Raw genomic sequence first — 27,057 nt, forward strand, 5'->3', positions numbered from 1 at the left:
TGAATCTTTCCTTGTGACAAAGAAAACTATTTTTGCAAACACAGGCTTTGACTGACAATTTCTGTAATTCCATTGGTGTATTCTTTTACCTTTCTATTGAAAACCCAAGATGTTTCATGATTATTTCTCAGATCTAAAATTGTTCATTCAAATTTATTAGTGTTTAGCTTCTTTTTAGAGTCATTATTACATTATTATGGTCATTTTGAATATTGCTCTCTTCATTTTGTTTTCTTCATTCCGTATTATTTCACCTAGATCTTCCCACATTTCTCTGAATTCTTTATATAGAATATGTACCATGGTACAGTAATATTCCATCATATTCATCTTCCAAAATATATATGGCAATACCATATTGAATTGATGCAATAATCACTGTCCACATTGTTCCCCGCATAAACCATGTCACTACCAAATCCGAAGGGTCTTATCTTTGATCAATTTAGTATTTTTTCTGTGTGTTGACACTTAATTCTTAGACTTACCGGGTTCATACATGCAAACACTGGTAGGATAGGATGAAACTAAATTCTTTTAGATCTGTTAAAAAAAAAGACCATTGTATAAACATTTAAGATACTTCAACATTGTATAGTTCAACATTTAACTTTAGAATGAAAACTTCTCTTGGGATGCCATGGAGAAAGAGAATAATGTAATTACAAAGCTGGAGTATGAGGTATTTGAGTACATCAAAGATCCAGAATCATTTCATAATGTGGTCATTCATTCATTTGCTGCTCATAGCTCCACTAAACTATGGGTTCCTTTTTGGTTCAGTTTTATAAATCAGATGAGAGAAATACAAATCTAGGCTTCTAATTCAGAATCCAGTGTGCTTTCCACTGACACCACATGGTGTCACACTTGGAACTTAAATCCAGATTTCCTGACTTCCAGAATACATTTTACATAATATTATTATCAAATAAAGTGTAACACTAAAGCATTGTGAAAACTTTAAATCATTCTCCAAAGAGAAACAGTTCTTGTTAGTTGCTGACAATTAAAAATATATATAAATGTGTGCATATATAGAAATACATATGTATGTATGTATGTATGTATGTATGTATGTGTAAATAGTGAATGGCTCCAGTTAAAATAGTATTTGTGACCACCAGAGGGAGAATTTCAAAGCAGTTGCTGCTGTTTAGGTTTCTGTGAAGACGCAAACGAGAAACTATGACAGGAAATACTATCAATAATATGTATTCTACGTCCTTCACAGGGTTTCTGCGAAGTTCAAGTGAGATAATAGATGTGAAACCATCTTGAAAAAAATGATAAAATAATATAATATTAAATGTGAGATATTTTTATTCCAAGGCAAAAAGATTGCACACAAAAAAATAAAAAAGATTGCACAATTAAAATAGTACTCCTAAACCAGAATTATAGCAAACATTTTGGAACATATGAGTCACAATCATGTGAGATGACAAGCGTAGGTATATTTCACACGAGGCTTTGCCTGTATGAGACACAATAGAATCTTTCAAGTGTACTTAGAGCATAATATTGTATTATAGTTTCTTATATTGGTGTTTTATCTCCCTATTAAGGTCCAAGGGGGAGTGACCCTAGCTGATCCAAACCATATTTTTTCTCCAGAAGCTTGTACATCTGTGAGGAGGATAAGGTTTTTTTTTTTTAATTTGAAAAGTTTTATTTAATTAATTAATTTAGAAGATTTTTCCATGGTTACATGATTCGTGATCTTTTCTTCCCTTCCCCCCCCCCCCCCCCCCTGTATTCAACAAGCAATTCCACTGGGTTTTACATGTGTCATTGATTAAGACCTATGTCCATATTATTAGTATTTGCATTAGGGTGATCTTTTAGAGTCTACATCCCCAATCATATCCCCTCGACCCATGTGAACAAGCAGTTGCTTTTTTTCTGTATTCTACTCCCACAGTTCTTTCTTTGGATGTGGATAGCCTTCTTTCTCATAAGTCCCTCAAGATTGTCCTGGATCATTGCATTGCTGCTAGTAGAGAAGTCCATTACATTTGATTATGCCACAGTACATCAGTCTCTGTGTATAATGTTCTCTTGGTTCTGCTCCTTGAGGAGGATAAGTTTTAAAATTTTTATTGTTAATGATTGACTAAAATAATGTATAAGTGAAGTGCATTATGAGGAGAGATCATGCTCAAAAGGTAGCACTTCGAGGAACCATCCTTTCTCTTCTAGCAAATCTGGGAAGTTTTCCAGGGGGATGTAAAATCCTGAGGACCAGTTTGGAGGGACCAGGTGCATTTTCCAAGTATAGGACAATTTGGGAGGAATCCTTAGAAATCAGAACAGAGAGCAAATAGGTGATCCAAGTGAATGAATAAATGGATTAAGAGGTTCTCCAATATCCTTGGGCTGATACATGTGAGGCAATAAAAAGTGACAGTGATTTTAATCATTTTGGTTCATTACTATCTATATCACTCCTTATCTTGGGAGCAGAATCCAGGGGCTTCCAATATTGGGATGAGTATGTAGATGTAATGGTAGCTTTTTGAAAATCTCCAGTACTGGTCTGTTTATCCAAATCCAAATGTAAAATACCCTAATATGTGAAGTTCTGAACAAAACCTTGGGCTGCATATTGGCACAAGAGGGGTGAGAATTAAGTCATGTATTTAGACCTTGAAGGGTTTTAATGGTACCTTAGTTTTTGTGTGTATGTCTACCAGGGTGAACACCAGCATCACCTGACCTGTTTGTACTGTAGCTCCTTTCCCAGGAGAGCTTGGAAGACCTCAATAAGACTTTGAGAACCATGCCATGCTTTGACTTTGAACCTCTAATCACCAGCCTTTATCTCCAGAGCGCCTGCCCATCACTGAGGCTCTGCCTGGACTCATTACTCAATGGCTAGCACGTTCTTGGTCTCTCTTTCTCTCTTCCTATCCCAGTGACAGAAAATACAACTTGTCCTTCCCTTCCCAAGCCCTGCAGTTTCCTCTCATCAGCATTCATGCCCACCTTACCCTCAGGCCCAGATCTGTCCCCTTCTGGATCTACTCGTTGTTTCCACTCCTGTTTTATTTAACACATTTCTTTCCACTTTTGATCTCTTCCTCTCATGTTCCTTTCATCTTCTGGATCTCACTGAGACATGGTTTTCCCCAGTGATGGAGCATCCCCGGCCATCCTTTCTAGTCTTGTTTATACCTTCTTCCCTATATCCCGACTCACTGATTCTGCTCATAAAGGTAGGAATGCTGTATCCTGGGTCTTTCCAGAGGAGAGGATGTAGAGTACTGAAAAGAATCTTGGTCTTGAAACCAGGGAACTTGGTAGTTCTAGCCCTAGTCAGAGTGTGCTGGAGCCAGTTCAGATAGGTTCATAAGAGGAGATTGTTAAATTTTCTTTAAAAAAACAAAACAACTCAACTTCCATCTTAGAATCAATACTGTCTATTGGTTCCAAGGCAGAAGAGTGGTAAGGACTAAGAAATGTGAGTTAAGTGACTTGCCCAGGGTCACACAGCTAGAAAGTATCTGAATTCACATTTGAACCCAGGACTGATTGTTAAGTTTTCAATGTGAGTGTTTATACCCCTAAAATCAGCCAATATTATACATCAGGGCTTGACTTATTGTCCATTGATTCACTAGACAAGAAAATTATTGGCAAAATATCAATCAATAAACATTAATATTAATAAAATTAATGTTAATAAATTAATGCTGATTAAATATTAATAATGCAGGTGATACTTTAAAATGTGGCTTTTTGGTTTGTGTATAAATATATATATATAATATAAATATAATATATAATTTTATATTTATATTGTATACATATTTCCCTGCCCCATTGATCTGACTGATAAACATTTATCAGTACATCAACATGCTTAATTCTTCTTTTTACTAGCTCAGAGTCCTGAGCAAAGTCATTTGATCACTCTCATGCTTAGCTTTGCTATCTGTAAAATAAGGAGGATGTATTAGATGATCTTTATGATCCTCTCCAGCTCTAATATTTTTTGAGAATATAAAATAATTTAAGTAGAGGACACCAGAGGACCAGGTAATCTGGGGTTTGGAGGGACCTGGATTTAGAACTTTCAGAAGCTCAAAGATAAACATAGGTCTTTAATAGTAATCTGGAAATTATCCTGTGTTTTCTATAACAGGCTTTTATTCTTTGAGGTTTCCAGGAAGTTTAGAAAGAAGAAACTCAGAAAATGGAAACCTCAAGAAACAGATAATATACTTAGACTAACAGAGATAGAAGGGAGCACAGAAATTATCTAGTTCAAATCTCTCAATCTAGAGAACAGGAAAATGTGGCTCGGAGATAGCAAATGATTTATCTAAGATCATCCAGCACTTGTGTGACTATTTAACAAGAGAACTAGAACTCCAGTCTAGTTGCCGTGATTCTCAATTCAGTACTCAATTTATTATATAAAGCTGTTTTCCTGTCTTCCTAGGTATTTAAATTGTGGGACGGAATCAAATTGGGAAGATCAAATCAATCTCAATTTGAGCAAGATCCAAGTTTCTGTTTGATACCAGAGGGTAGGAAAAAAACCTTCCTCTGGAGGTCATTTCTATAATTAAGAGTAGAGGCTGTGCTTAAGGAGAAGTGAGAGATAATGGGTAAGAGAACTCAGTTCAGAAGAGATCTGGCTTTGAATCCTACCTCTTACTCTAGCTAGGGGGAAAGAAGGGAAGGGAAGGGAAGGGAAGGGAAGGGAAGGGAAGGGAAGGGAAGGGAAGGGAAGGGAAGGGAAGGGAAGGGAAGGGAAGGGAAGGGAAGGGAAGGGAAGGGAAGGGAAGGGAAGGGAAGGGAAGGGAAGGGAAGGGAAGGGAAGGGAAGGGAAGGGAAGGGAAGGGAAGGGAAGGGAAGGGAAGGGAAGGGAAGGGAAAGGGAAAGGGAAAGGGAAAGGAAGGGAAGGGAAGGGAACTCAATTCAACTCAACTCTCTGGGGCCTTGAATGGTTAAGTGTCTTCCTCAGGATTATATAAGCAGTATATGTCAGAGATGGGACTTGAACCCAGGTCTTTATGATTGGGGACAGCTAGATGACATGATGAATAGAGTGCTGAGTCTGGAGTCAGGAAGACTCATATTCCTGAGTTCCAAACTGGCATCAGACACTTCCTAGCTATGCGAGTTAGGCAAGTCACTTAACTTCATTTGCCTCAGTTGTCTCATCTGTAAAATGAGCTGGAGAAAAAATGACAAACCACTCCATTTTCTTTCTTAGGAAAACTCAAAATGAGGTCACAAAAAGTTGTAAACAACTGAAAAATGGCTCTTCATGACTAAGATTAGCTCATTTATCAGTCACTATTAGCCTCCCATGCCAATGGTCAATTTTATTATTATAACTATTTAACACTGTCATTAAGCTATACCACAGAAAGAAAGGCAGAGAGGTATGTGGCCTGATCATTGGACTTGGAGGAATGACCACTTAGGTCTGAGTCTTGTTTTAAACAGTTACTGCACAAATCGCTTATCTCTATGGACTTCAGTTTTCTTATTTAGTAAAATGTGGGAGATGGAATCAAAAGGCTCTTCCAAATTTAAAGCTGCGGTCTTCTGGTCACTTTCCTGACTAATTACAAATGCAGGAACCAAATTTTACATGGATTGTTTCAATCAGAGCCATAATTAGGGTGGAATGACCAGAACTTTTTATTAAGGGGATTATTTTCAAAGAATTCAACAGGGGTAGACAGATTGATAGACCATCTCTTCCTTAGCTATTGCCAATTAAAGATTTACACCCATTTGTAGTGTAGAAAAAATTGAATAAGCCTGGAATCAGGTTAGGAAGATTAATTGATTAAGATAGGGAACTGTCAAAGAACCAGAAAGGCTCTTCTCTGACATTTTACCACAGATGAGTTCCCAAAGTGCTTGGCACATAATAGGTACTAAATAAATGCTTATTTTCCCTTTCCTCCTATATCCCATCATGGCCTTGCTGTTTTCTCTGTCCATCATCTATCTATTCTCAAACATCTTCTGAGCCCCCACAATCTCATGCCCCAACATAATTTGTCTTTTAGAAGTTTGAGAACATTTTCTATACTCTTTGCCTTGGGTAAGTTTTGTGGATTTTTCAGGACTTTTATTTTGTGAGATTTTCCCCAAGTGTGAAAAATTGCATTTCTGACTCTGATTTCAATGAACATGAACAGACCTTTGCTAAATACTTTGGGTGTACAAAGCCCTCAGCTAGCCTGGAGAGATACAGTTAATACAATCATAGCATGTGGCAAGAGACTGAGGACTCTACAGAAGGATTAGAAGCCCTAAAGTCAATCATATGCCCGAATAAACATTAGAAATGGCCATATACCCAGCTAGTGTTTATACTTCTCCACCCTTATGTTTTTATTTTGCCTCATATTTAACATGGTGAAAATCAACCTCCCCCAGCTCTTCCTCCTGACTATCCCCCTTATGTTCATTGTACAACAGCTCTTCCATTAAACTAGCTTGAAGCCATGGTGTGGGTCAGCATTAACTTTTTCTTTCCCACTCTCTTGAGTAATGCTCAAGAAAGAAGAGTTAATTGAAATGAATATTCACCAAAGCAAGTGGTCCTGAAAAGTAATCAAGGCAGCTAGGTGGTATAGTGGATAGAGTGTTGGACCTGTCATCAGGAAGACCTGAATTCAAATCCAGCCTCAGACACTAACTGTGTGACCTTGGGCTTGCCACTTAACTCTTTTGGACTCAGTTTCTTCGTTTGAGATCTTTGTCTCAACTTAGTTTGGGTACTCCCACATTGTAGTGTCCCTTCTTCAATTTTGATTCCTGAAGCTCCCACTTTTTATTTTTGTAGAGATACCTTTTTCTGTTGAGAGACTGAATTCTTGGGGTCACAATTGAAGAGGGGACAAAGTCCATGTCCTCATGGGAACCTTTTGGCTTCAGGGTAAAGGTGGATCTAGTCTGGTTATTTCCCTTGGACTATGGAAAATCTAGTTAACAAAAAAAAAAAATTTTCAAAAGGGACATGGTGGTAGGACATATGCATTAGGTTTTTAAACCCCTGGGAAATTTTCATTTGTAGGTATCAGTCAGAGTTCTTCATTATTTCTACATAAGTATCCTTTAGTTTTAATAAGAGTTAATAAAAGTAACCCTGGTAGCTGTTGGTCTCAAGAAGGGGACCAGATCTTTGAACAAGATGAAATTAATTGTTTGAACAAAATTGACTATCAAATCAAATTCCCTGAATGAAATGCTTTTTAAAAATTGACTCCTTAAAAATATGCTGCAGCTCCCTGTCTTTTTTGGGTGTCTGTGTAAGCTTGTTTCAGCTTGTGGGAATAGCCAAAAAGCAGAAGTTGTAAATCAGAGAGGCTGTTTACTGTTTTGTTGCTTGTGTCTGTCTCTGTCCAGAAAATTGTATGCAGAAACACAAGATTTAAAAAGAACATCTCTATATGTCTTGTGATCTGTTTTAAAAATTCTTTCTGTCTCTTTCCTTATATTTCTGAATGCTGAGAATGTTTTGTTGTGTGTGTATGTGAGGAGAGAGAGGGAGCGACAGAGAGAGACAGAGAGACAGGGCTTCAGAGACAGAGATGGAGAGACAGAGACAGAGACAGAATTTGTGCTTACATTTCAAGAAAGCTTATATGTATAATTGGAGACTAAAATTAAGGTTAAATAAGTTATTAAGATACTTAATTGGATGCTTTCCAACCTTGAAGTAGAAATCATTTTCTTAATCATTATGTTTTGACATTTCATTGCAAATTATATGGCTGTTATATATCTGAATTCTTAAGAATTGTTTGTTTTTTTTTTTTGCTTCACAGAAAAGAGATAAGTTTAAACAACTGAAACTATATGTTATATTTACTTAGGAAAATTCTGTGAATTATTTCTAAAATTAATTGTTCTTTAAAGGATATTTTCATATTTGCTAAAAAGCATCTTTAGAGGATTTTTGGTGCTCCATCTCCAGTGAATAGCAAAACTGGCAATAATTTAAAGGTTAATAGTAGACGTTGTGCCTTGAGAATGAAACTTTTAAAGTTAGTAATTTTGTTTAACAATATTGTTTGCTAATATTATAAAGTAGGAAATGAATAAACTAAAGATTAGAGATCTATAGGTTAGCCTGAAACATTACTGAAAGGAAAATACTTGAAGGAAGTTTTACCTTTGGAAATATGAGATTTCATGTGTTTATTTTCTTGGAAACTATGGTGGTAAAAATTGCAGTTTGATTTGAAGGTAAACTGGAAACTATAGAAAGCTTAGAGTAACATGAAAGCAACGAGTTTTGTGTGACATTTTAAACTTTGCTATTAGTAATTGTAAAATCCATATTATGTTGTGAAACCTCTTCTTTGTGTTGGTTAAGACTAGCTTTGGTGAGGGTCATGAATGAGCCTCAGAGTGGAAACCTCCTCTTCCCTTTTGTCTGACATCATTTATTTCATTAAAAAAAATCAATTAAATAGGATGAAGGGAAACAAAAACCTTCCTAGCTGCATGCTGAACAGTTAAAATAAGACTATTTTTAGACAATGAAAAATATCAATGCTAAATTTTCATATACTTAGTTACATCTCATTAGTTTTTAAAGCAAAGTCTGATTAAACTATAGGGACAAATAGGCAACAAGGTAATAATTTTCAAGAACTTTAATCTATGCCTTTCAGAACTAGATAAATCTGCCAGGAAATAAGGTAAGAAATCAAATAGAATGGAAATCATAAGAAGCATCCATATTTCTTTGCTTTGAAAACATTTTATAAAAATCAACTATGTAGCGTGTAAAAATTTCAAAAGTAACCTCAGAAAAGCAATTTAAAATTTATCTTTTATTTATATCATCTATATTTTCTGATAAATCTTTTCCTTACCCAGAGAGCCATATCTTAGAAAAATAAAAGAATAATAATTTCATTAAAACTAACCAGAATATTGAAGGTCTGGCAATATATACAGTTTTATACTGGCAGTCTTTTACCTCTGCAGATAAAGGAAGGGGTACATTTTCACACCTTTTCTTTGGGGCCAACCTTAGTTATTACCATTTTCAGCAGTTAGTTTTGGTTATTTTGCTGTTATTTTGGTTTATATTGTAGTCGTTTGTAATTGCTTTCCTGGTTCTGCTTACTTCACTTTCTTTATCAATCAATATGTCTTCTCATGCTTCTTCACATTCATCATTTTCATCCTTTCTTACAGCATAAGGTTATTCATTACATTCAGGGACTCTGACCTACAGGGAGCAGCTAAAGAGCCAGGCCTAGAGATAGGAGGTCCTGGGTTCAAATCTGACCTCAGATATTTCCTAGCTGGGTGATCCTGGGCAAGTCATTTAACCCCCATTGTCCAGCCCTTATTGTTTTTCTGCCTTAGAACCAATACACAGTATTGATTCCAAGATGGAAGGTAAGAGTTAAAAAAAAAAGGCATAAACAGGGAAATTTTGTTCAAACTGTATATATTAAGTGGAATTTAGTTAAGAACAGTACATTTCAGAACTTCAGTTTCATACTCAATCCTTTTGTTTTTTACATAAGAAAATCTTCATGTTTGTTGATGATTAAATATATAATTAGAAAAAAATTAAAAGAGGAAAAGTAGTTGCAAGAAAACTCATCATAAAAGTCAAGCCAAGTCCTGAAGGGTCCTTCTAACTTCCCCCAGTAACTCATTTCAGGCAACAATATTGACAATCTACCTTTCTTTTCCTCTCTCCTCAATAACTGACTCAAAGACACTTAGATACAGAGGAAGGTGGGGTGACTAACTTGCGGGAAGGTTGCAAAAAAAAGGAATATATATTTGTACAATGATCCAGGACAATTCTGAAGGACTTATGACAAAGTATGCTGTCCAACTCCAGAGAAAGAACTGTCATTAGAATGCAGATGAAAGCATGTGGTTTTTCACTTGTTTATTTGGGGTTTGGGTTTTATATGGTTATTCGTTTACAAAAATAAACAATATGGAAATATGTTTTGCATGATAATAAAAAAAAAACAGATGAAATTGCTTGCCAGATCTGAGAGGTGAGAGGAAGGGAAGGAGGGAAACAATTTGGAACATTATGTGGATGGGTCGAGGGGATATGATTGGGGATGTAGACTCTAAAGGAACATCCTAGTGCAAATATCAACAACATGGAAATAGGTTCTGATCAAGGACACATGTAATACCCAATGGAATTGCACACCGGCTACCGGGAGGGAATGGGGGGAGGAAAGAGAAAGAACATGATTCTTGTAACCATGGAAAAATATTCTAAATAGACAAATTAAATAAAAAAATTAAAAAAAAACCCATTATGTGGAAATTTGTTATTACATATAATTGGTTAAAATAAACACATAAATTACCCCCCAAAATATAGAATGATTCTACAGAGTAAATTGAGAGGCCTGAAGAATTGGGGCATGAATTTGAGGAGCTATTTTTCTGAATGCTCACATTTAACGTTTCCTAGGTCCCATTAGACTATGCCATATAAACCTCAAGTGAGTTTCCTTTGATGGTACATCTGCAGCAATCTATAGAACCTGCTTTCAGACCACTTTTTGAAAAGTCACCTGGGAGACATGAAACCAAAAAATAAAGCTATCAGCTCTGTTCTCCATACCTCCAGCCTGGAGGCTGAAATTTTCTTGGGGTGTTTTGTTCTTTGCCATTTAAATAAGATCTACAGGATCTTTCATCTTTCCATCCTTTGAGGCCCAGAACCAGAGTAAAGACAAGGAAAAGGAAGACAGAAATAAAGAGACCTAGATCAGTGTGGATATTGAATCAGAAAAGAAGAGAATGAGAGAAGAGGTTAAAAAATTGAGAAAGAGGAGAGGAGACAATATTGCCCATACACATAGTAAACATTGAGTTGAATCAAATACAGTTGAATGCTCCACAGAAAGAATCAGGTGGAAAGAAAAACACTGATTTGTCCATTTGCTTTTTGGAAAAAAAATTGTCTCTGTGTCTCTGTGTCTCTCTCTGTCTCTGTATCTCACTCTGTCTCTGTCTCTGTCTGTCTGTCTGTCTGTCTGTCTCTTTCTCCCTCCCTCTCTCCCTCCTTCCCTCCCTCTCTGCCTCTGCCTCCCTCACTGTCTTTGTCTCTCTGTCTCTCTCTGTCTCTCTCTGTCTGTCTGTCTGTCTCTCTTTCTCTCTCCCTCCCTCCTTCCTTCCCTCCCTCTCTGCCTCTGCCCCCCTCACTGTCTTTGTCTCTCTCTCTCTCTCTCTCTCTCTTGCTTGCTCACTCTCTTCCATTTTATTCTTATTCTTACCTTTACTTACCACACCTCCTTATCTGACCTTGATTACATAGTATACTATTTACTCTGTTACTATATTCTCTTATAATAAAGCTTGTTTCCTTGAACTGGAGTCAGTGTGAGCCATCAATCAATTTCTTTAAAAAAAAAAAAAGACACAATTGCCCTCCCCCACATCACCCTGACCTCCAGTCCTCTAGTCAAAGGGGAAAAGAGACTGAGGGAGGTGGTGTCAGTCAAGGTTTTAGTAGCTTGGTGCTAAGTTTTCTCACATCTTTTAAAACCATGCTTTGAAATGGTTTTATGAAATTTCTCACATGCTTTGAAAACCAGGCACTAATTGAAACAATTCTAAAATCACCTTGAGAAAAAAATCCTATGCTTCAAACTCCAAGAAAAAATAGTAGTTATTTTTCTGATAAGTCAATAATCAATTATTGAACATTTACTATGTGTAAATGACTGTCATCATTTAGTTACAAGGATAAAATGAAAACCATCTCCTCCTCCCAAAAAGGAGATGTTCTAAAAAGGGCAGTAGTTAAATTTCATAATTCCAATGACAAATAACAAATTTTGAAAACAAATAATAGAAAGACATTCAAATGAAAAAGAAAGGAAGCTTGGACAATATGACACTATTGCACATCCACCAGGAATTTCTAAAAGAAATGGAATAATGTTTTCTAAAAAGCAAGGGAACTCAAGATGCAACCAGGATAAATAATCTGCAAACCTGATCCTAATCATCAATTTAAAAATTTAAAAATTAACTTAACATGAAGCATTTTATCTGACATACAAACACATCAGTTTAGATAGGATCATAATTTTTATTGTATTTTTATGTATTAGCTACAAGAACAGAAAATTGCCCCCCCCATTATATCTTCCTCAGATTATTTTAATCACCCTTGATTTTACTGAAAATTGTTTTGTAGGATGCATCTATCGAGGTCCAGTGTGCCTTTGAGATTTTTTATTTATTTTAAATGAAATTTTCCCTACTATTCTTTCCTACTAGATTTTGGTTATATATATATATATATATATATATATATATATATATATATATATATATATACACACATATATATATGTATGCATGCGATTTATTTTTATGGGCTTATTTTGCATCTTGCTACTTTACTGAAATTTCCATGATGATTTTGAAGTCTTTTTTTTAAATAAAGCATCTGCCTTAAATAAATAAGATTATTTTATTTTGTGTTTATTTCTTTAATCTCTTTTCTAGTCTTGTTGATTCTTCTATTTCTTAATTCTTTTTCTCTTCTCAAATATCCCATACTTGTATATCTGCATGATGCCAAAGATAGGAGCCATGGTTTTCTTTGTTTTATTTTAAATCCCTTGTCATCTTAGAATCAATACTATGCATTGGTCCTAAAGCAGAATAGAAGCAAGGGCTAGGCAATGGGAATTAGGTGATTTGCCCAGGGTCACACAGCCAACAAGTATCTGAAGCCAAATTTGAACCCAGGATCTCAGGCCTCCATGTCTGGTTCTTTATCCACTGAGCCATCTACCAACCTGCCCCAGATTCATGTTTTTTGCTTGTTTTGTTGTTGTTTTGGCTTTGAATCTTTAGTACTTAACATAATTTCTCACCAGCACATTATAAATATGATGGCTTGGATTTAAGGAACGATGAGTGTGTTTGTGTGACTATTAATTTCTAGGGTGTCTTGTGTTTCATTGCAGTAGTTGGTACTATTCCCACATTTCTCAGTCAATTTTCCAACAAGGGTTAAGCCTGCAATGAGAATGCCATTCAAAGATAATTCCAATTATATTTTTGAAATAATATTTGCCATGAGCCTGCACTCCATTAATATGAGGGAAAGCAAAAATATAACAATCATTTCTTAAAAGATCATGCATGCTGAGAGCTTTCTGAGCCTAGTAGAGGATTTGATGGTTGAACTCATTTCTTCCCATAGTCTCTTCGATAATATCCAATGCACCATTTCCTGAGACTTGATTCTCACTGCAATAGCTGGTCAGAAAAAAAATATATACCTAGGCTTGAGAAGTGTCAAGGCTAAATAATAGCACATAAACCTTAGCTACGACTATACCCAATGCTTCTGGGTTTTAAAATACAGTTCCATAATGTCTAAATTATATATTTTTAGGAGAAAACCTTTTCCAGCTCATTACTTTCCGAATAGCCAACTGAACATCCCTGTTCCTGAGACTATAAACCATAGGATTCAACAAGGGAGTGACAATGGTATAAGTCACCGTCACTAGCTTGTCCTTGTCAGAAATGTGTCTGGAAGAGGGTCTCAAGTAGACAGAAGATGCACATCCGTAGTGGACTATAACCACTGTGAGATGGGAAGCACAGGTGGAAAAGGCTTTCTTTTTCCCTTCAGTTGATGGGATCCTCAGGATGGTTCTGACAATGAAGCCATAGCTGATACAAATAAAAGCGAAGGGGACCATGAGTACCACAACCCCACCAATGAATATGACCAGTTCATTCATATAGGTGTCTCCACAGGCAAGATGAATGACAGGCGCAACATCACAGAAATAGTGATTGACTCTGTTGGAGTTGCAGAATGGTAGACTAAAGACCAAAAATGTACCCAACATTGAAACCAGAAAGCCACTCACACCACAAGCTGCCACCATCAACTTGCAGATCCACCAGCTCATGAGGACTGGGTAGCGCAGAGGGTGGCAGATGGCAGTGTAGCGGTCATAACCCATCACACCCAACAACAGGCAGTTGGTGATGGCAAAGCCAAGAAAGAAGAACATTTGGGTAACACAACGGGTGAAGGATATTGTCCTGAGCACAGAGAGGAGGTTGAGGAGCATCTTGGGTAGGATGGCAAAGGTGTAGCAGGTCTCAGAGACAGAGAGGACACTCAAGAAGAAGTACATAGGAGTATGGAGGCTGTGCTCTAGGTGGACTGTGGTGATAATGGTGATGTTTCCACCCAGGATGACCAGATAAAGGCACAGAAAGACAGCAAAGAGAACAAACTGCATTTCCTGAAGGTTGGAAAAGCCCAGCAACAGGAATTCTGTGACCATGGTGACATTCTCTGGAGAAAGCTGATTCCAGGGAACCACCTAGAGTGAGAGAGGGGGAAAAAGTCTCATTTCTCTCCCCTGAGGATGTTGGGGTTTATTCATACATTCTAAATGGTCTAGATAATTGTTTCTACCCTAGATTTGTCTCTAAGTAGTTTGTTGCAAGGTAAACAAGGGAGAGTTAAAGAGAAGTGGCTCAGAGATAGGGATAATAAGGCTGTATTCATGGAAGAAATTATTTGGATTATTTATCATTCAGAAGGATTCTGGTAAACTTGTGGATCAAATTCACAGGAAATTAATCAAGATTCTGAGATGGCTTAAGCCATGTCATCAGAACATCAATTGAAGCAATGAAGAATATTTTATTAAAAGGAGGAGGCTTGTTTATTATCTAATATTTGAAGGACTAGGGCAGCTAGGTGATGCAGTGAAAAGAAGGTCAGACCTGGAGTCAGGAAGACCTATCTTCTTAAGTTCAAATCTGGCTTCAGACACTTAGTTGTACAACTTTGGGAAAGTCATTTAACACTGTTTGCTTCAGTTTCTTCCTCTGTAAAATGAGTTGGAAAAGGGAATGGAAACCTACTACCTTTGCCAAGAAAATCCCAAAGGAGGTCATGAAGAGTCAAATAGGACTCAACAACAACAATCTTAGAGAACATTTAATCTATGCTCTTAGAACACATAGGAATACCTCCTCTAGTATTTCTTTTTAAAAATATCATTTAATTAGATGATTTAGAATATTTTTCCATGGTTACAAGACTCATGTTCTTGTCCTCCCCTCCCCTCACCCCCTTCCCATATCTGATGCACAATTTCACTAGGTTTAACATGTGTCATTGATTAAGACCTATTTCCATATTATTAATATTTGCACTAGGGTGATCATTTTCCTCTAGTATTTCTAACAAGCAGTTATCTAATCTTTTGGAAATCCCAAGGATTAGCATTTCAATACCTCCTTCTGTCTTAGAGTATCTCATTCAATTTTTACACAGGTCTATGTTTTAGGAAATTCATTGTTAACTATCCCCAAAATATCCACATAACTTCTACCTCTGGGTACTAATTCTCTCGGTGCTCAGTTGGTTTTTCCTATCTTTCCTACCTTTGTCAGATGTTTTGGCATCTGATTTCTAAATGAAATCCTTTAATCTCTTGCTTCATATGAAGCTCCTCCATCATTTTCTTTGGCATCCACCAGACTTGTGAAGTTGTTATCTGATACTTGCACATTAGTATTCCACAACACAGGAAGGAGAGCCAACTGACAACCTGGAGATTTCAGTATCTTTTCTTTCCTCCAATCACATTGAACCCTCTTATGTACTCTATACATCAAATGCATGTAAGAAATTTGTGTTTGATAAAGCAAAGATTACAAAATTTTCAGAGCAAGTAATGAAAGTTTTCATTAAAAACTATATAGGCATTTGAGCCAAAAAGTGGGTTTAGAGTCACAACTTATATACTATAATAAATTCTAATTAAATTGACAATAAAAATATACATTAAATTATTAAAATGGGAGAAAATAACAGCTTTATCTCAATTGTGAAAATTTTGAGAACATTTATCTATCAATAGTATAAAAATTTGGTGTTGAGAAATGGATTTAATGTAAGAAAACAAAAAAGATCTTACATAGCATAATAAATATAACTAAATATTTTTAAAAGAAACATTGGAGAACTATTATAATAAAGTTATCAGATAAAAATCTGATAACTTGATTCTATAAAGACTTGATAAAAATTATAAAAATAATTTCTCATTGGATAAATGATCACAAGATATGAACATGTAATTTTTTAAAGTTTGAACTTAAAGTTAAAATTTTTTAAAGTTTTAAAGTTTTTAAAGTTTAAGCAATGCAGATGATCATCTCTTAAAATTCTTTAAATTGTCTTAAAATCATAAATGTGAATCAAAACAACTTTGAAACATTATTTGAAACCAATCAAAGTGACAAAAGAAAACTTTAGTGTCCGACTTAAAAGTAGATGAGGATGGAGTGGGAACGTAGGTGGCTCCATGAATAGAGAACTAAGCCTAGAGACAGTAGGTCCTAAGTTCAAATATGATCTCAGACACTTTCTGGCTATGTGATTCTGGACAAGTTACTTAACTCCAATTGCAGGCAGAAGATAAGATTTTTTAAAAATAAATGGTATTATGGGGAAACTGGCTTGCTATCATATCACATATCACAGAATTGGAGAGAGAAGCATGAATCCATGATTTCTAGTATAGGCAAAAGCTTTGTAAAGGAAGCTCCTACTAAAATGCAGGCTAGTTCTTTCTCTGTAATTCACAATATTCAAGATTACTCTGGAGTACTGAGTTTGTTATTTATCTAGGGCCACACAACCTGTTATGTGGCAGAGATAGGACTAGAATCCAGGTCTTTGTGGCTTCCAGGCAGCTCAGTACCAGTAGTACATATAAGAAGTGATAAGCAAGATGATTTCAGGAAAAAGCTCGAAAGATCTGCAGGAACTGATGCAGAGTGAAATAAGCAGAACCAGGAGGTCATTGTACACCATAACAGCAATATTGGAGGATGATCATCTGTGAAAACTTGGCTCCTCTCAGCAATGCACCGATCTGGGATAATCCTGAAAGACTCATGACAGGGAACGAGAAAGAACTGCTGGAGTCGACTTTCACATCAGTATATTTTTGGTTTTATTCTGGGGTTTTGCTTATGTGTGACTTTGCTCTTATAGGAATAATCAACATGGAGGTGTGTTTTGCATGACAATAAAAAAGAAAGAAATAATCCCAATAGCACAGTAGGATTACAAAAAGTTGATCTTTTTGGAGGACAATCTGATTTACAGTAAGGTCAGTTTTTTTTTTATTAGATTAGGTTGGTCCTCAGATAACAAATACACAATCATCACTTAACTTGTGCTTGAAGCAGTTCTCACTTCATAGACTACCAGAGATTGTGAACACAGAGTTACTTCCAGGCTACATGAGATAAATGAAGAGTATTTCATTGCAGGTAAAGTTAGGGCAGGAAATTATTAAAATGGGGTGGGAAAATGCTATCTGCCCAAAAATAAGCATGGCTGCCTAAATTTTAATAATAAAATATTCTCAGTAGTTAGCATGTTAACTGTCTGGACAGCAGTTCAAAAAGTGGTGTAATAGACTATTGTTATACCTTTAAAATGACAAATATAGGGAATGTAGGTAAGCATGTTAAGATTTATGCAAAGTTGCAGGCAGGTAGGTGGCCCAGGAGAGAGAGAGCCAGACCTAGAGATGAGGGGTCCTGGGTTCAAATTTGACCTCAGACTTTTCCTAGCTGTGTGACCCTGGACAAGTCTCTTAACCCCCATTGCCTAGTCCTCACCACACTTCTACCTTTAAACCAATACATAGTATTGATTCTAAGATGGAAAGAAAGGGTTTAAAAAAAAAGATTAAAGTAAAGTTATTTAGAACAAATAAAGAGTAATTCAAAAGAGCATACATTTAGACTGAAGATCTTAAAAAACACCTTATGAATACCCCAATATAATTTAATCCAACAAAGACAGAGCAAATCACTCTATTATTTTATTAAAATTTGTTTTGAAAAATATAAATAATTTAGATGATATCTTCTCTGGGGATTCATTCCTTATTTCATTTACTTGTATTTCTTAAGTTTGGTACAAGAACATGGGCAGAAGTTCTGATTTCACTTAGCATGGTATACTCTTGTTATAGGATCTCCATCTAACATCCAGATCCCAACCTTTTTATGACTTACTAGGTGAAATCACCTGACCCACTGAGGGTGTAGTAACCTTATGTAATTCACACTTTCTCATGATTACAGAGAGGAAAAGGGACAGAGGCAGGATTCAGAATATCTGACCATGTCACTTCCTTTCTCAACAATCTTTAATAGATCATTAGTAGTAATTATGATAATAATAAAGACAAAAGCTAACATTATATAGCATTTATTATGTGCCAAGCACTGTGCTAAATGTTTCACAATGATTATATCACTTGGTAACCATAACAACCCTGTAAGCTAGATGCTATTATTATCCCCATTTTATTATTCAGTTGTTTTAGTTGTATCCAACTCTTTATGAACCCACTTGGAGTGTTTTCAAGAAAGATCCTGGAGTGGTTTGCCATTTCATTCTCCACCTCATTTGACAGCAAATAGGGTTAAATGATTTGCTGAAGGTCACACAGCTAATAAGCATCTGCGTCCAGATTTAAACTCAATTCTTCCTAAATCCAGGTCTAGCGCTTGAGTACTTTCCGTCTATTAATTATTTTCTATTTATCCTCTACAGAGCTTGCTTTGCGTATATTTGTTTATGTGTTTTCTCCCCCATTAGTAATAAGCTTATTGGAGCCAGAGACTGTCTTTTGCCTTTTTTGCATCCCCAGAACTTAGAAGAGTGCCTGACACATAGTAGGCACTTAATAAATGTTTACTGATTAATTATCCACTCATTTACTTAAAGGACATCACATTATTGGCTTTTAGTTCTCTTAAAAGATGTTTTCAAAACAAAAGTTCTTACTGCTTTTCTAAGTTTTTCTTGCTGTTTAGGCTAGCTTTCAGCAACATTTTAGAACAGAAATGTTTATATTTTTCTCCTCACCTCAACTTTTGACGCTCTTATTCCCCTTATAATCTAGAGCACCATCCTACCATTGTTCAAGAATGGATTCCCAGATGCTTTCTGGAATCTTAGAATGTTACAATTGAATGAGATTTTAGAGATTTTCTAGGTCAGCCATACCCTGACCCATAAATTCCTTCTATTGCATCCCTAGGGTACAGATTCTACATGTACATTTCTACTAACAAGAAGTTTAGTACCTCATAAAATAGAACAATCCATGTTTAGACAGTTATCATCATTAGCAATTTCTTCCTTAGACTGTGTTAAAAACATACCTACAATTTCTACCCCTTATTAGTTTAAATAGTACCTTCGTGGATCAAGCTGTGAGAATGCAAACACTCTTCCATATGTATAATAAATCTTGAAATAGTTGAAGATAGTAATCACTAGCTAGCCCTACCCCTAATACTCTTCTTTTCTTCTAGATTAAAATCTCCAATTCCTTCCATTCAATGTACAGAATCAAAACATCTTATAATTGAATTGGACCGGAAACTAACCAAGAATCTCCACAATACCACCTCATAAAGGTAAGCAATCTGCCTGTACTTAAAGACTTCCAGTAAAGGGGAATTAATACCTTATGAAATAGTCTGTTGCTCTATAATAAAATCGGAATTGGTGAGGAAAATGTTTTATTATATCAAGACTAAATCTGCCTCCTTGCAACTCTCATCCATTTTGCCTAGCTTTACCCTCTAGAACCAATCAAGACAAGACTAACCTGTCTTCCACTTTATAACTCTTCTAATTCTCAAAGGATATTATTTTAGCATGTTGGACTTAATTCATTATACATCTTAAACTGTTGTCTCCATAACTTTGCCCTTTGGTAGTGGATATTTTTTCTTCTCATGAAATATATTCCTTCTCTATATAACATACATTCCTATACTATATGTTCCTTCCCTATGAAAATGCCACTTTTGGGGGGCCACTAGGTGGGTCAGTGGATTGAGAGCCAGGTCTAGAGATGGGAGGACCTGGGTTCAATCTGGCCTTAGACACTTCCTAGCTATGTGACCCTGGGAAAGTTATTTAACCCCATTACCTAGTCCTTGTCACTCTTCTGCCTTGGAACCAATACACAGATGTTTAGGGTTTTTTTTTAATGCCACTGTTTTTCAAGACCCAGTTCTAATGCTGTCCCTTCTACAAGGTCATTGTTCCTAGCAGAGAGAGAATATCTCTCTCCTCTGAACTCCTAACTCTTGTTTGAACTCTCATTTGCGCATGTTTTAGAGAATTTACTGTTTACGATTTCATATTACATGTAATCTTTCCTACTAGATTTTAAGCAGTGACTATATCTTCCCTATCTTTGTAGTCTCCATGAGCAGCACACAAAAATATTTGTTAAATGAATGAATAGATGTTTGTCTTTTGAAAAGAAGATGCCTGGACAGGTCAAAAATACAGAATGAAATGTTAGAATTTGGGGCATCATGGTATTTGGTATGTAGGGAGGGCCAGGTATATTAGAGGACCAGAGACCTTTCTAGAACTACTAAAAACCCACCACAAAAGACAATTCCTATCTCTATACTTCCTTGATTTCCAGTTATCAGTTGACCTTTCTTCTTTTTCCACTTTTTTTCTCAGCAATATTTTTTTCACTCTGCCAATTGGACAGGAAGAGCTTTTTCTCCCAATCTGATTTCCTGGTGCTTAACACAAAGAATATAACTAGACTCTCTTGGTGTCTGATCTTTCTCAGAGCTGTCGTTTTATTGGTATAAGGAACATCCAGTGAGGCAGTTCCTCTACCAAAGCCATTCAACAGCTGTTTTTCTATTTATTATATTAAATAGTTGCCTGGAGGCACTGAGAGATTAAGAGATTTGCCCAAGTCAACATCCATTAAGTGTTAATGGTGAAATTTGAGCCTATATCTTCCTGACTCAAAAGCTAATTCTGTATTCATTTTGCAATGCTGCCCCAGTTGATTTGAATAAATAATGCCATTCTTTTTTATTGGATTCTAAAATGTTCCCAATACTTCTATTAGATTTATTGAGAGACATTCTGTGATGGTGAAATAGTGATTGGAATCAGAAGATTTGGGTCGAGTACCCATCCTGTCACTTATTAACTGTGTGACCACTTTCCTCATCTATAAAATGATGATGCTTCATTCCTTCCTTCTTTTATTCCTTCTTACCTTCCACAACCAGCTTCATACATAGGAGACTTATTTCTTCAAGGAGATAACAAACTCTCTGAGGATAGGGAATAGATCTCCTATTTATTTTGTTTCTTTCACCATTTCCTTTAATTCTGGATAATAAGAATCCCTTTCACAGATGTAGTGCTTAACAGATTTTTCAAAGCACTTTCACATCCATTAAATGACTCGTTTCTCATAACAACTGTGTTGGAATTACAGTGCAGGTATTATTTCTTAGTGTAAATATGGAATTTTAGGCCCTCAGAGGCTAGGTCACTTGCCTAAGCTTAGGTATATGGTAATAGTCAGAACCAGTTTCCTGATTCTCACTTTTATGCTCTCTCAACTTCCTCAGGCTGAGACCAGAGCTATTTTTTGAATCAGTATGGTCCCACTATATTCTATAGTCCAAAGAGGGGGAAACCCATGCTGCTGTTGACTGTATGACCAAGTGACTGACTGAAAGACAGACCGATGCATCAAATAATACTATAATTTTCCTCTGCCCTTTGGGCACCCTTACCTCATCAGCGATCTGGTTCTTCATCTCTGGCATTGAGTCTGTGGTAGATACATTCCCAGATTTAGGCAGGAAAATGGAATCCAAGGACAACAAGGCTTTCTAGATCAAAATAATCATGTTACAAAATTGCTTCACCATTATTTTCTTGGATTTTTGCTTTTTTTCCCCAATTACACAGTAGACCTCTGAGGCCACTTCTCTTTGACATTAAAGAATGGTAATGGTAATTACTGGGGAAAACATATTTCATAGAAGAAGCTTGAATAAACCACTGCCATTCATATCAACCTACAGAATCTTACTAAGAAAGGCATTTTTTTTGGAAAGATGTTTGGCATAGGAGATAGAGGGCTTGCCAGGGAATTTTGAATGCTAAGTGCCAACTAGCAACTATAAATGTTTACTAATCATGAACCAAAGAAAAGTTGCTTAACCTTTCAGTGGCCCAAGGGAATTATCTAAGACTAATTTACAGACCTGTTACCACTTTACTTCAATGGAAACTTTTCACACTGAGCTTTTTTCAGACTTATGCCAGCTTAAAATACAGGGAGATTAAATCTTTTACTTAGGATGGCAATGCAAGAGTATGAAGGAATTGGGAGAAAAGTTTTGGAGAGAACATATTGAGAAAAGCAGAGCGGGTAATAAGGTATTTTGTATGAGAAGTAGATATGGCAGGTAAGGTAGAAAGACACAAAGTTCTCTTCAACAGAATACTTTTCAAGGGACTCACAATTCTGGAAGTAAAGCTGGATTGGAAGCTACTCCTATTGGACACCTCCCTGTGATAAGTTCAGCATCATCAGTTCTGTCCTTCTTCCAAGCTACTTCCATACTATATCACTAATCCTTGTCCCCATCATCTCCCTTTCCCTCAGCTTCCCTCTTTCTTTTTTTTTTAAACACTTACATTCTGTCTTAGAATCAATATTGTGCATTGGTTCCAAGGCAGAAGAATGATAAGGGCTAGGCAATGAGGTTTAAGTGACTTGACCAGGGTCACATAGCTAGGAAGTGTCAAAGGTCCTCCTTCTTCCCATTAGACATTTGCTTCTCTCTCAGCAACTCACCCTTCATCTTCTTGACTTACTGCCATTCTTCACCCACAACCCAACTAATGACTGAAGATAAACAGGAACTGGTTCAACGAAGATCTGGGTCATCAACAAAATGAATAAAATACATTTAAATCATGAAACTGATATTTTCTATTTATTAATAGTTGGAAATTTCCAATATGAGTTCTCTCAAAACCTTAACTTAAACCAATATCTTCAACTTCATTTCCAGAAAAAGAACTCCAGAACTTCTAAGTAAGAATGTCTTGAGTCCCTACAAGTGTGCATATTTGGTTATAATGACTCCTGGGTATATGTCCCTTTTTGATCCAGACCATTCCCAAGTGAAAATCCTGAAACTATCCCCACTCTCCAGCTCTTCTGCCTCCCTACTGCCATACTCATAGATCCTATAGCTGAATGAGAGAACTATCGGCTTTTAACTGTCCCCTGTTCTACTGTTCTCACCTCACTCCCTTGCATGGTGTCCCTCTCCATTCAATTTCCTCTCCAAGGACATTCCTCTAAGCAGGTGTCCCAATGAGTATCATCAATGTTGTCTTATTTTTCTTTCTTTCTTTCTTTCTTTTTTTTTTTGGCCAACAGAGATCACCACACCCTGATCAGTACTTGTGTCACCATAGGGAGCTATTACCACCTAGATCCTTCCTTTTCCTAATTAGTGACTGCTATTCAGTGGGGACAACCAAGGCTAGGACAAGGAATACCAAAGTTCTGTTATCAAATTGAGAACAGGAGACACTTAGAAAAATTTATTGGCTTTCTCATAGTCTTTTTTGGTTCTCACTGGGGAGTAGCCTCTAACTGAGTACCATGTGTGAAGACAGCAAGTCTTTGCCAATTCCCTCTATGAGATTTTCCTGTCTCCCTGGTTCCATTTTTTTCAAATTATGAGGTCCTAGGTTGACTTCTGTAAACTTTATCTCCATTTCTACGCTTTGTGATAGAGTGGTAGCTGGTCTTAGTGAGCAGGGAACTAAAGTTGGAATCAGGATGACCTAGAATTTAATCCCACTAGCTCTGTGACCCTGAGCAAGTCACTTAACTTCGCTGGGTCTCAGTTTCCTTAACTGTAAAATGAAGAAGTTGGACTCCATGGCACTAAAGAACCCTTCCATCTCCAAATATATGATCCTAGTATTTACAGAACTAGCTAGGACTAGCAGAAGAGAGCCCGCAAAAATTGTAATAACAAGCAACTGAGCAGCAAAGAGAAGTGGGAGCTGTCTAAGATTGATTTGCAATGTTATATCAAAAACTGTTTTCCAGTTGTTTATCAGCTTCATGGAGCTAAATTCTCTGTATGTTGAAGGTGGGGAAAGGAGAGAATCTATAGGAAATTAGCTAGATAGGCAAAAGTAGGCAAGTTTCCAAAGGGGGCTCAGATATCCCTCCCAGCTCCACAGCCTCAGCTTCAGCTCATTTCAGAAAAAGCTACAGTGATGGGCAGGAGAGGCAAGAGCACTACATCCAGGAAGGCCAGCTGAGGCCCAAAGGCCCTCACGTGGAAAAAAAAAAGCTTAAGCCTATCATTCAAGAAGAGACCCTTTTCAGGAAGTGAAAGGCTTACTATTGTATGCCCTGCATGATTTGGATCATAAAGATACATGTTACTCCTTCTGCATCACCAGAACCAGTCTCTGCATTTGTCTAAAGTATGAGGGGAAATAGTACTAGTTCTGGAGTCAGAAAGCCTCAGATAAAGTCCTTTGACACTAACTAGCTTGTTTGACTCTAAATTAGCCACTTAAATTTCTCTGAGCCTCAGATTTCTCATCCACAAAATGGGGATAATAATAATATTCTACCTATCTTATAAGGTTGTTGTGATGAAAGCAATTTAGATATATTTTGTTTTATAATTACATAAATGTGATTTATTATGAGCATTATTCTTATCATCAAAGGCATATTTTTTTCCAAGTAGGTGTCCTGGGTATTCACTTCTTGAATTGCTGAACAGAGACCAAGCTATTGAAACCCCGCTGTATGCCCTCTGGTATGGTGTATTCAGAGTTGGCTTTTATTGTCAGATCCAAGAACAATACCCAGGAACTTTGTACCGAATCAAGATGCCACAGTTATGGCCTCCTGCCCAAAGGACCATTGGTTGACTTATGTGCTTAGAATCTTAGCTTTGGAAGGAATTTTAGAAACTGGTTAATCCAACTGTGCTGAACAAGAATTATCTACAGTATACCTGAAATTCAGTCATCTAGCATTTTGTCAAAGACCGTGGGTTAAGGAATTGGGGAGGGAAAGAAGAGGAATCGTTACTTCTTAAGATTTACCATTCTACTTTTTAGCAACTCTGTTAGGAAGACCTTCTTCTTCTCCCTCCCCCTAAGTGAAATGTTTTTATCTTTGTGGTATGATACCTCAAATTCCATCACCCTTTGATATGAAGTATAGAAACCAAAAAGGGCTAAGAACTTCTGCTTTGGGATCAATATCCCTAGTTTCTTCAATCAGTCTTCATAGGGCATGATTTCTAGACATTGTGCCATTCAGATTGCTCTATCAATGTCCTTCCTGAAATGTGGTATTCAGAACTGAATACAAGGTGTAGCCTGGCTGGGTTACAGTAAATGGAACAATCATCTCTCTAGTGGTGGATGATATGACTTTGTTATTTATAACCTAAAATCACATAAGATTTTTTTTTTACTGCTGCATCATACTACTGAGCTTATAGGAGAGTAAAATCCACATGCACACATGTATGTATATATATATACACATGTAATGGGATATGTGTACATATATACACATGGGTATATTATTTATGTATGTACATATGTATGATATGGATATATTTGTTGTTGCTGTTCAGTTATTCACTCACATCTTGGACCCCCATGGACCATCACATGCCAGGCCCTTATGTCCAGTATTTTAATACATCCATGAGGTTTTCTTGGAAAAAATATTGAAGTGGTTTGCCATTTCCTTCTCCAATGGAGCACCCTTTGTCAGAACTCTCCACTATGATCTGCCCATCTTGGATAGTTTCTTGGGTAGCCTTGAATGGTAAATCTCATACTTTCATTGAGCTACACAAGGCTCTCCATCTTAATACAGTGATCCACAAGTGATATGGATACATACATATGCTTATATGTATATATTTTATATATTTATTCATATATAAGCATTGTGGCTCTTACATGTATGTGAATATAGCATGCATACGTATTTATTTGTGAATAAGTTTATATTAATTTTCTTTCTAGGCAAACTACTAGCTAGCTACTTTACCCACATCTTGGATTTCTGAGGTTAATTTTTTGAAGCCAAGTATAAGATTCTACATTTATATTAAATTTTAGTTTCTTTAATTTAACTCATCAGTGAACACTCTCAAGTTTTTTCTCTCTCGTATTTATACTTCCTCTTGAATAATCTGTAATCTGTAAATTTGATGAGAATGCCATGTATCTCTTTATCATAGTCACTGATGAAAATGTTTAAAATACCAAGGACATGATCTCAGAGGGCATTCTCTAGAGTCCTTCCAAATTATCATCAATCCACTAATAACTACTCTTTAGGTACAATAATTTGATGTTTCTGGTTCACCTAATTGTACTATCATCCTGCCCACATCTTTTCATCTTCTTTGTAAACATAATATGATAAACTCTGTTGAATGCTTTCTTGAGAATATATTAATTTATCTCTAATGTATTTTAGTCCACCAGTCTAATAACTTTGAAAAAAGTTAATTTTGGCATAAACTGTTTTATATGTATTTATATATATATAGTGCATAATATATACATGCCATTTTGCTCAAACAAAATTGATACTTCCCAAACATCTAATAACTCCTTTGAAATATATTCCTTGAAAAGAGTTAAGGAAAATTACTTAACACCATGCTTGAAAATGAGAGTATTAAGAACTGCTATTTTTGTAGTTTAAAGATTGTTAACCTGATGATTATTTTTATATGGGTTTTGCTGCCTCTCACTGTTCAATTAAATCAGCATTTTATATTTATATTTATATTAAGCACTATGTTGGAGACCAGGGAATGCAAATACCAAAAAATATCTTTGCTGCTATCATGGAATTTATATTCTACTTTGGGGAGGTTGGGAGAAGGGAAAAAACAAAATTATGATTTAATTTTACTCATATTGGAAGCTTTCCATGAGGAAACTTCCTCTAATAGGATAGTTTGTGAAGATTACAATAAGAAATTTATTGAGGCACAGAATAGTTTATTAAGTTGTTCAGGGTCACATATCCACTATGTATCAGAATTAAAAGTATGTAATGCTAACCCTAGGGCTGGTTGTCTAGC

General features: G+C 36.2%; 1 protein-coding gene across 1 annotated transcript; it reads right to left on the reverse strand.

Annotated features, from left to right (window-relative positions):
* Positions 1-6,738: 6,738 nt before the first annotated feature.
* On the reverse strand, positions 6,739-23,210 carry LOC100030617 (olfactory receptor 10R2-like). The gene is made up of 4 exons (XM_056814642.1): positions 23,196-23,210; positions 21,667-21,765; positions 13,431-14,357; positions 6,739-6,948 (listed from the first exon to the last, which is right to left on the reverse strand). Exons 1-4 carry the CDS (start codon positions 23,208-23,210, stop codon positions 6,739-6,741), a joined length of 1,251 nt encoding a protein of 416 aa, XP_056670620.1.
* Positions 23,211-27,057: the final 3,847 nt, after the last annotated feature.

The sequence above is a fragment of the Monodelphis domestica genome, chromosome 2 (genome assembly GCF_027887165.1).
Source record: "Monodelphis domestica isolate mMonDom1 chromosome 2, mMonDom1.pri, whole genome shotgun sequence".
Classification (NCBI taxonomy): domain Eukaryota; kingdom Metazoa; phylum Chordata; class Mammalia; order Didelphimorphia; family Didelphidae; genus Monodelphis; species Monodelphis domestica.

Coding starts and splice junctions, on each gene's coding strand:
- LOC100030617 (XM_056814642.1), bottom strand. Junction 14,358..21,666: donor AGAACCAGATCGCTGATGAG/GTAAGGGTGCCC, acceptor CTCTCACTCTAG/GTGGTTCCCTGGAATCAGCT. Junction 6,949..13,430: donor TTCAGTTGGCTATTCGGAAA/GTAATGAGCTGG, acceptor GATTTTCCATAG/TCCAAGGGAAATAACCAGAC.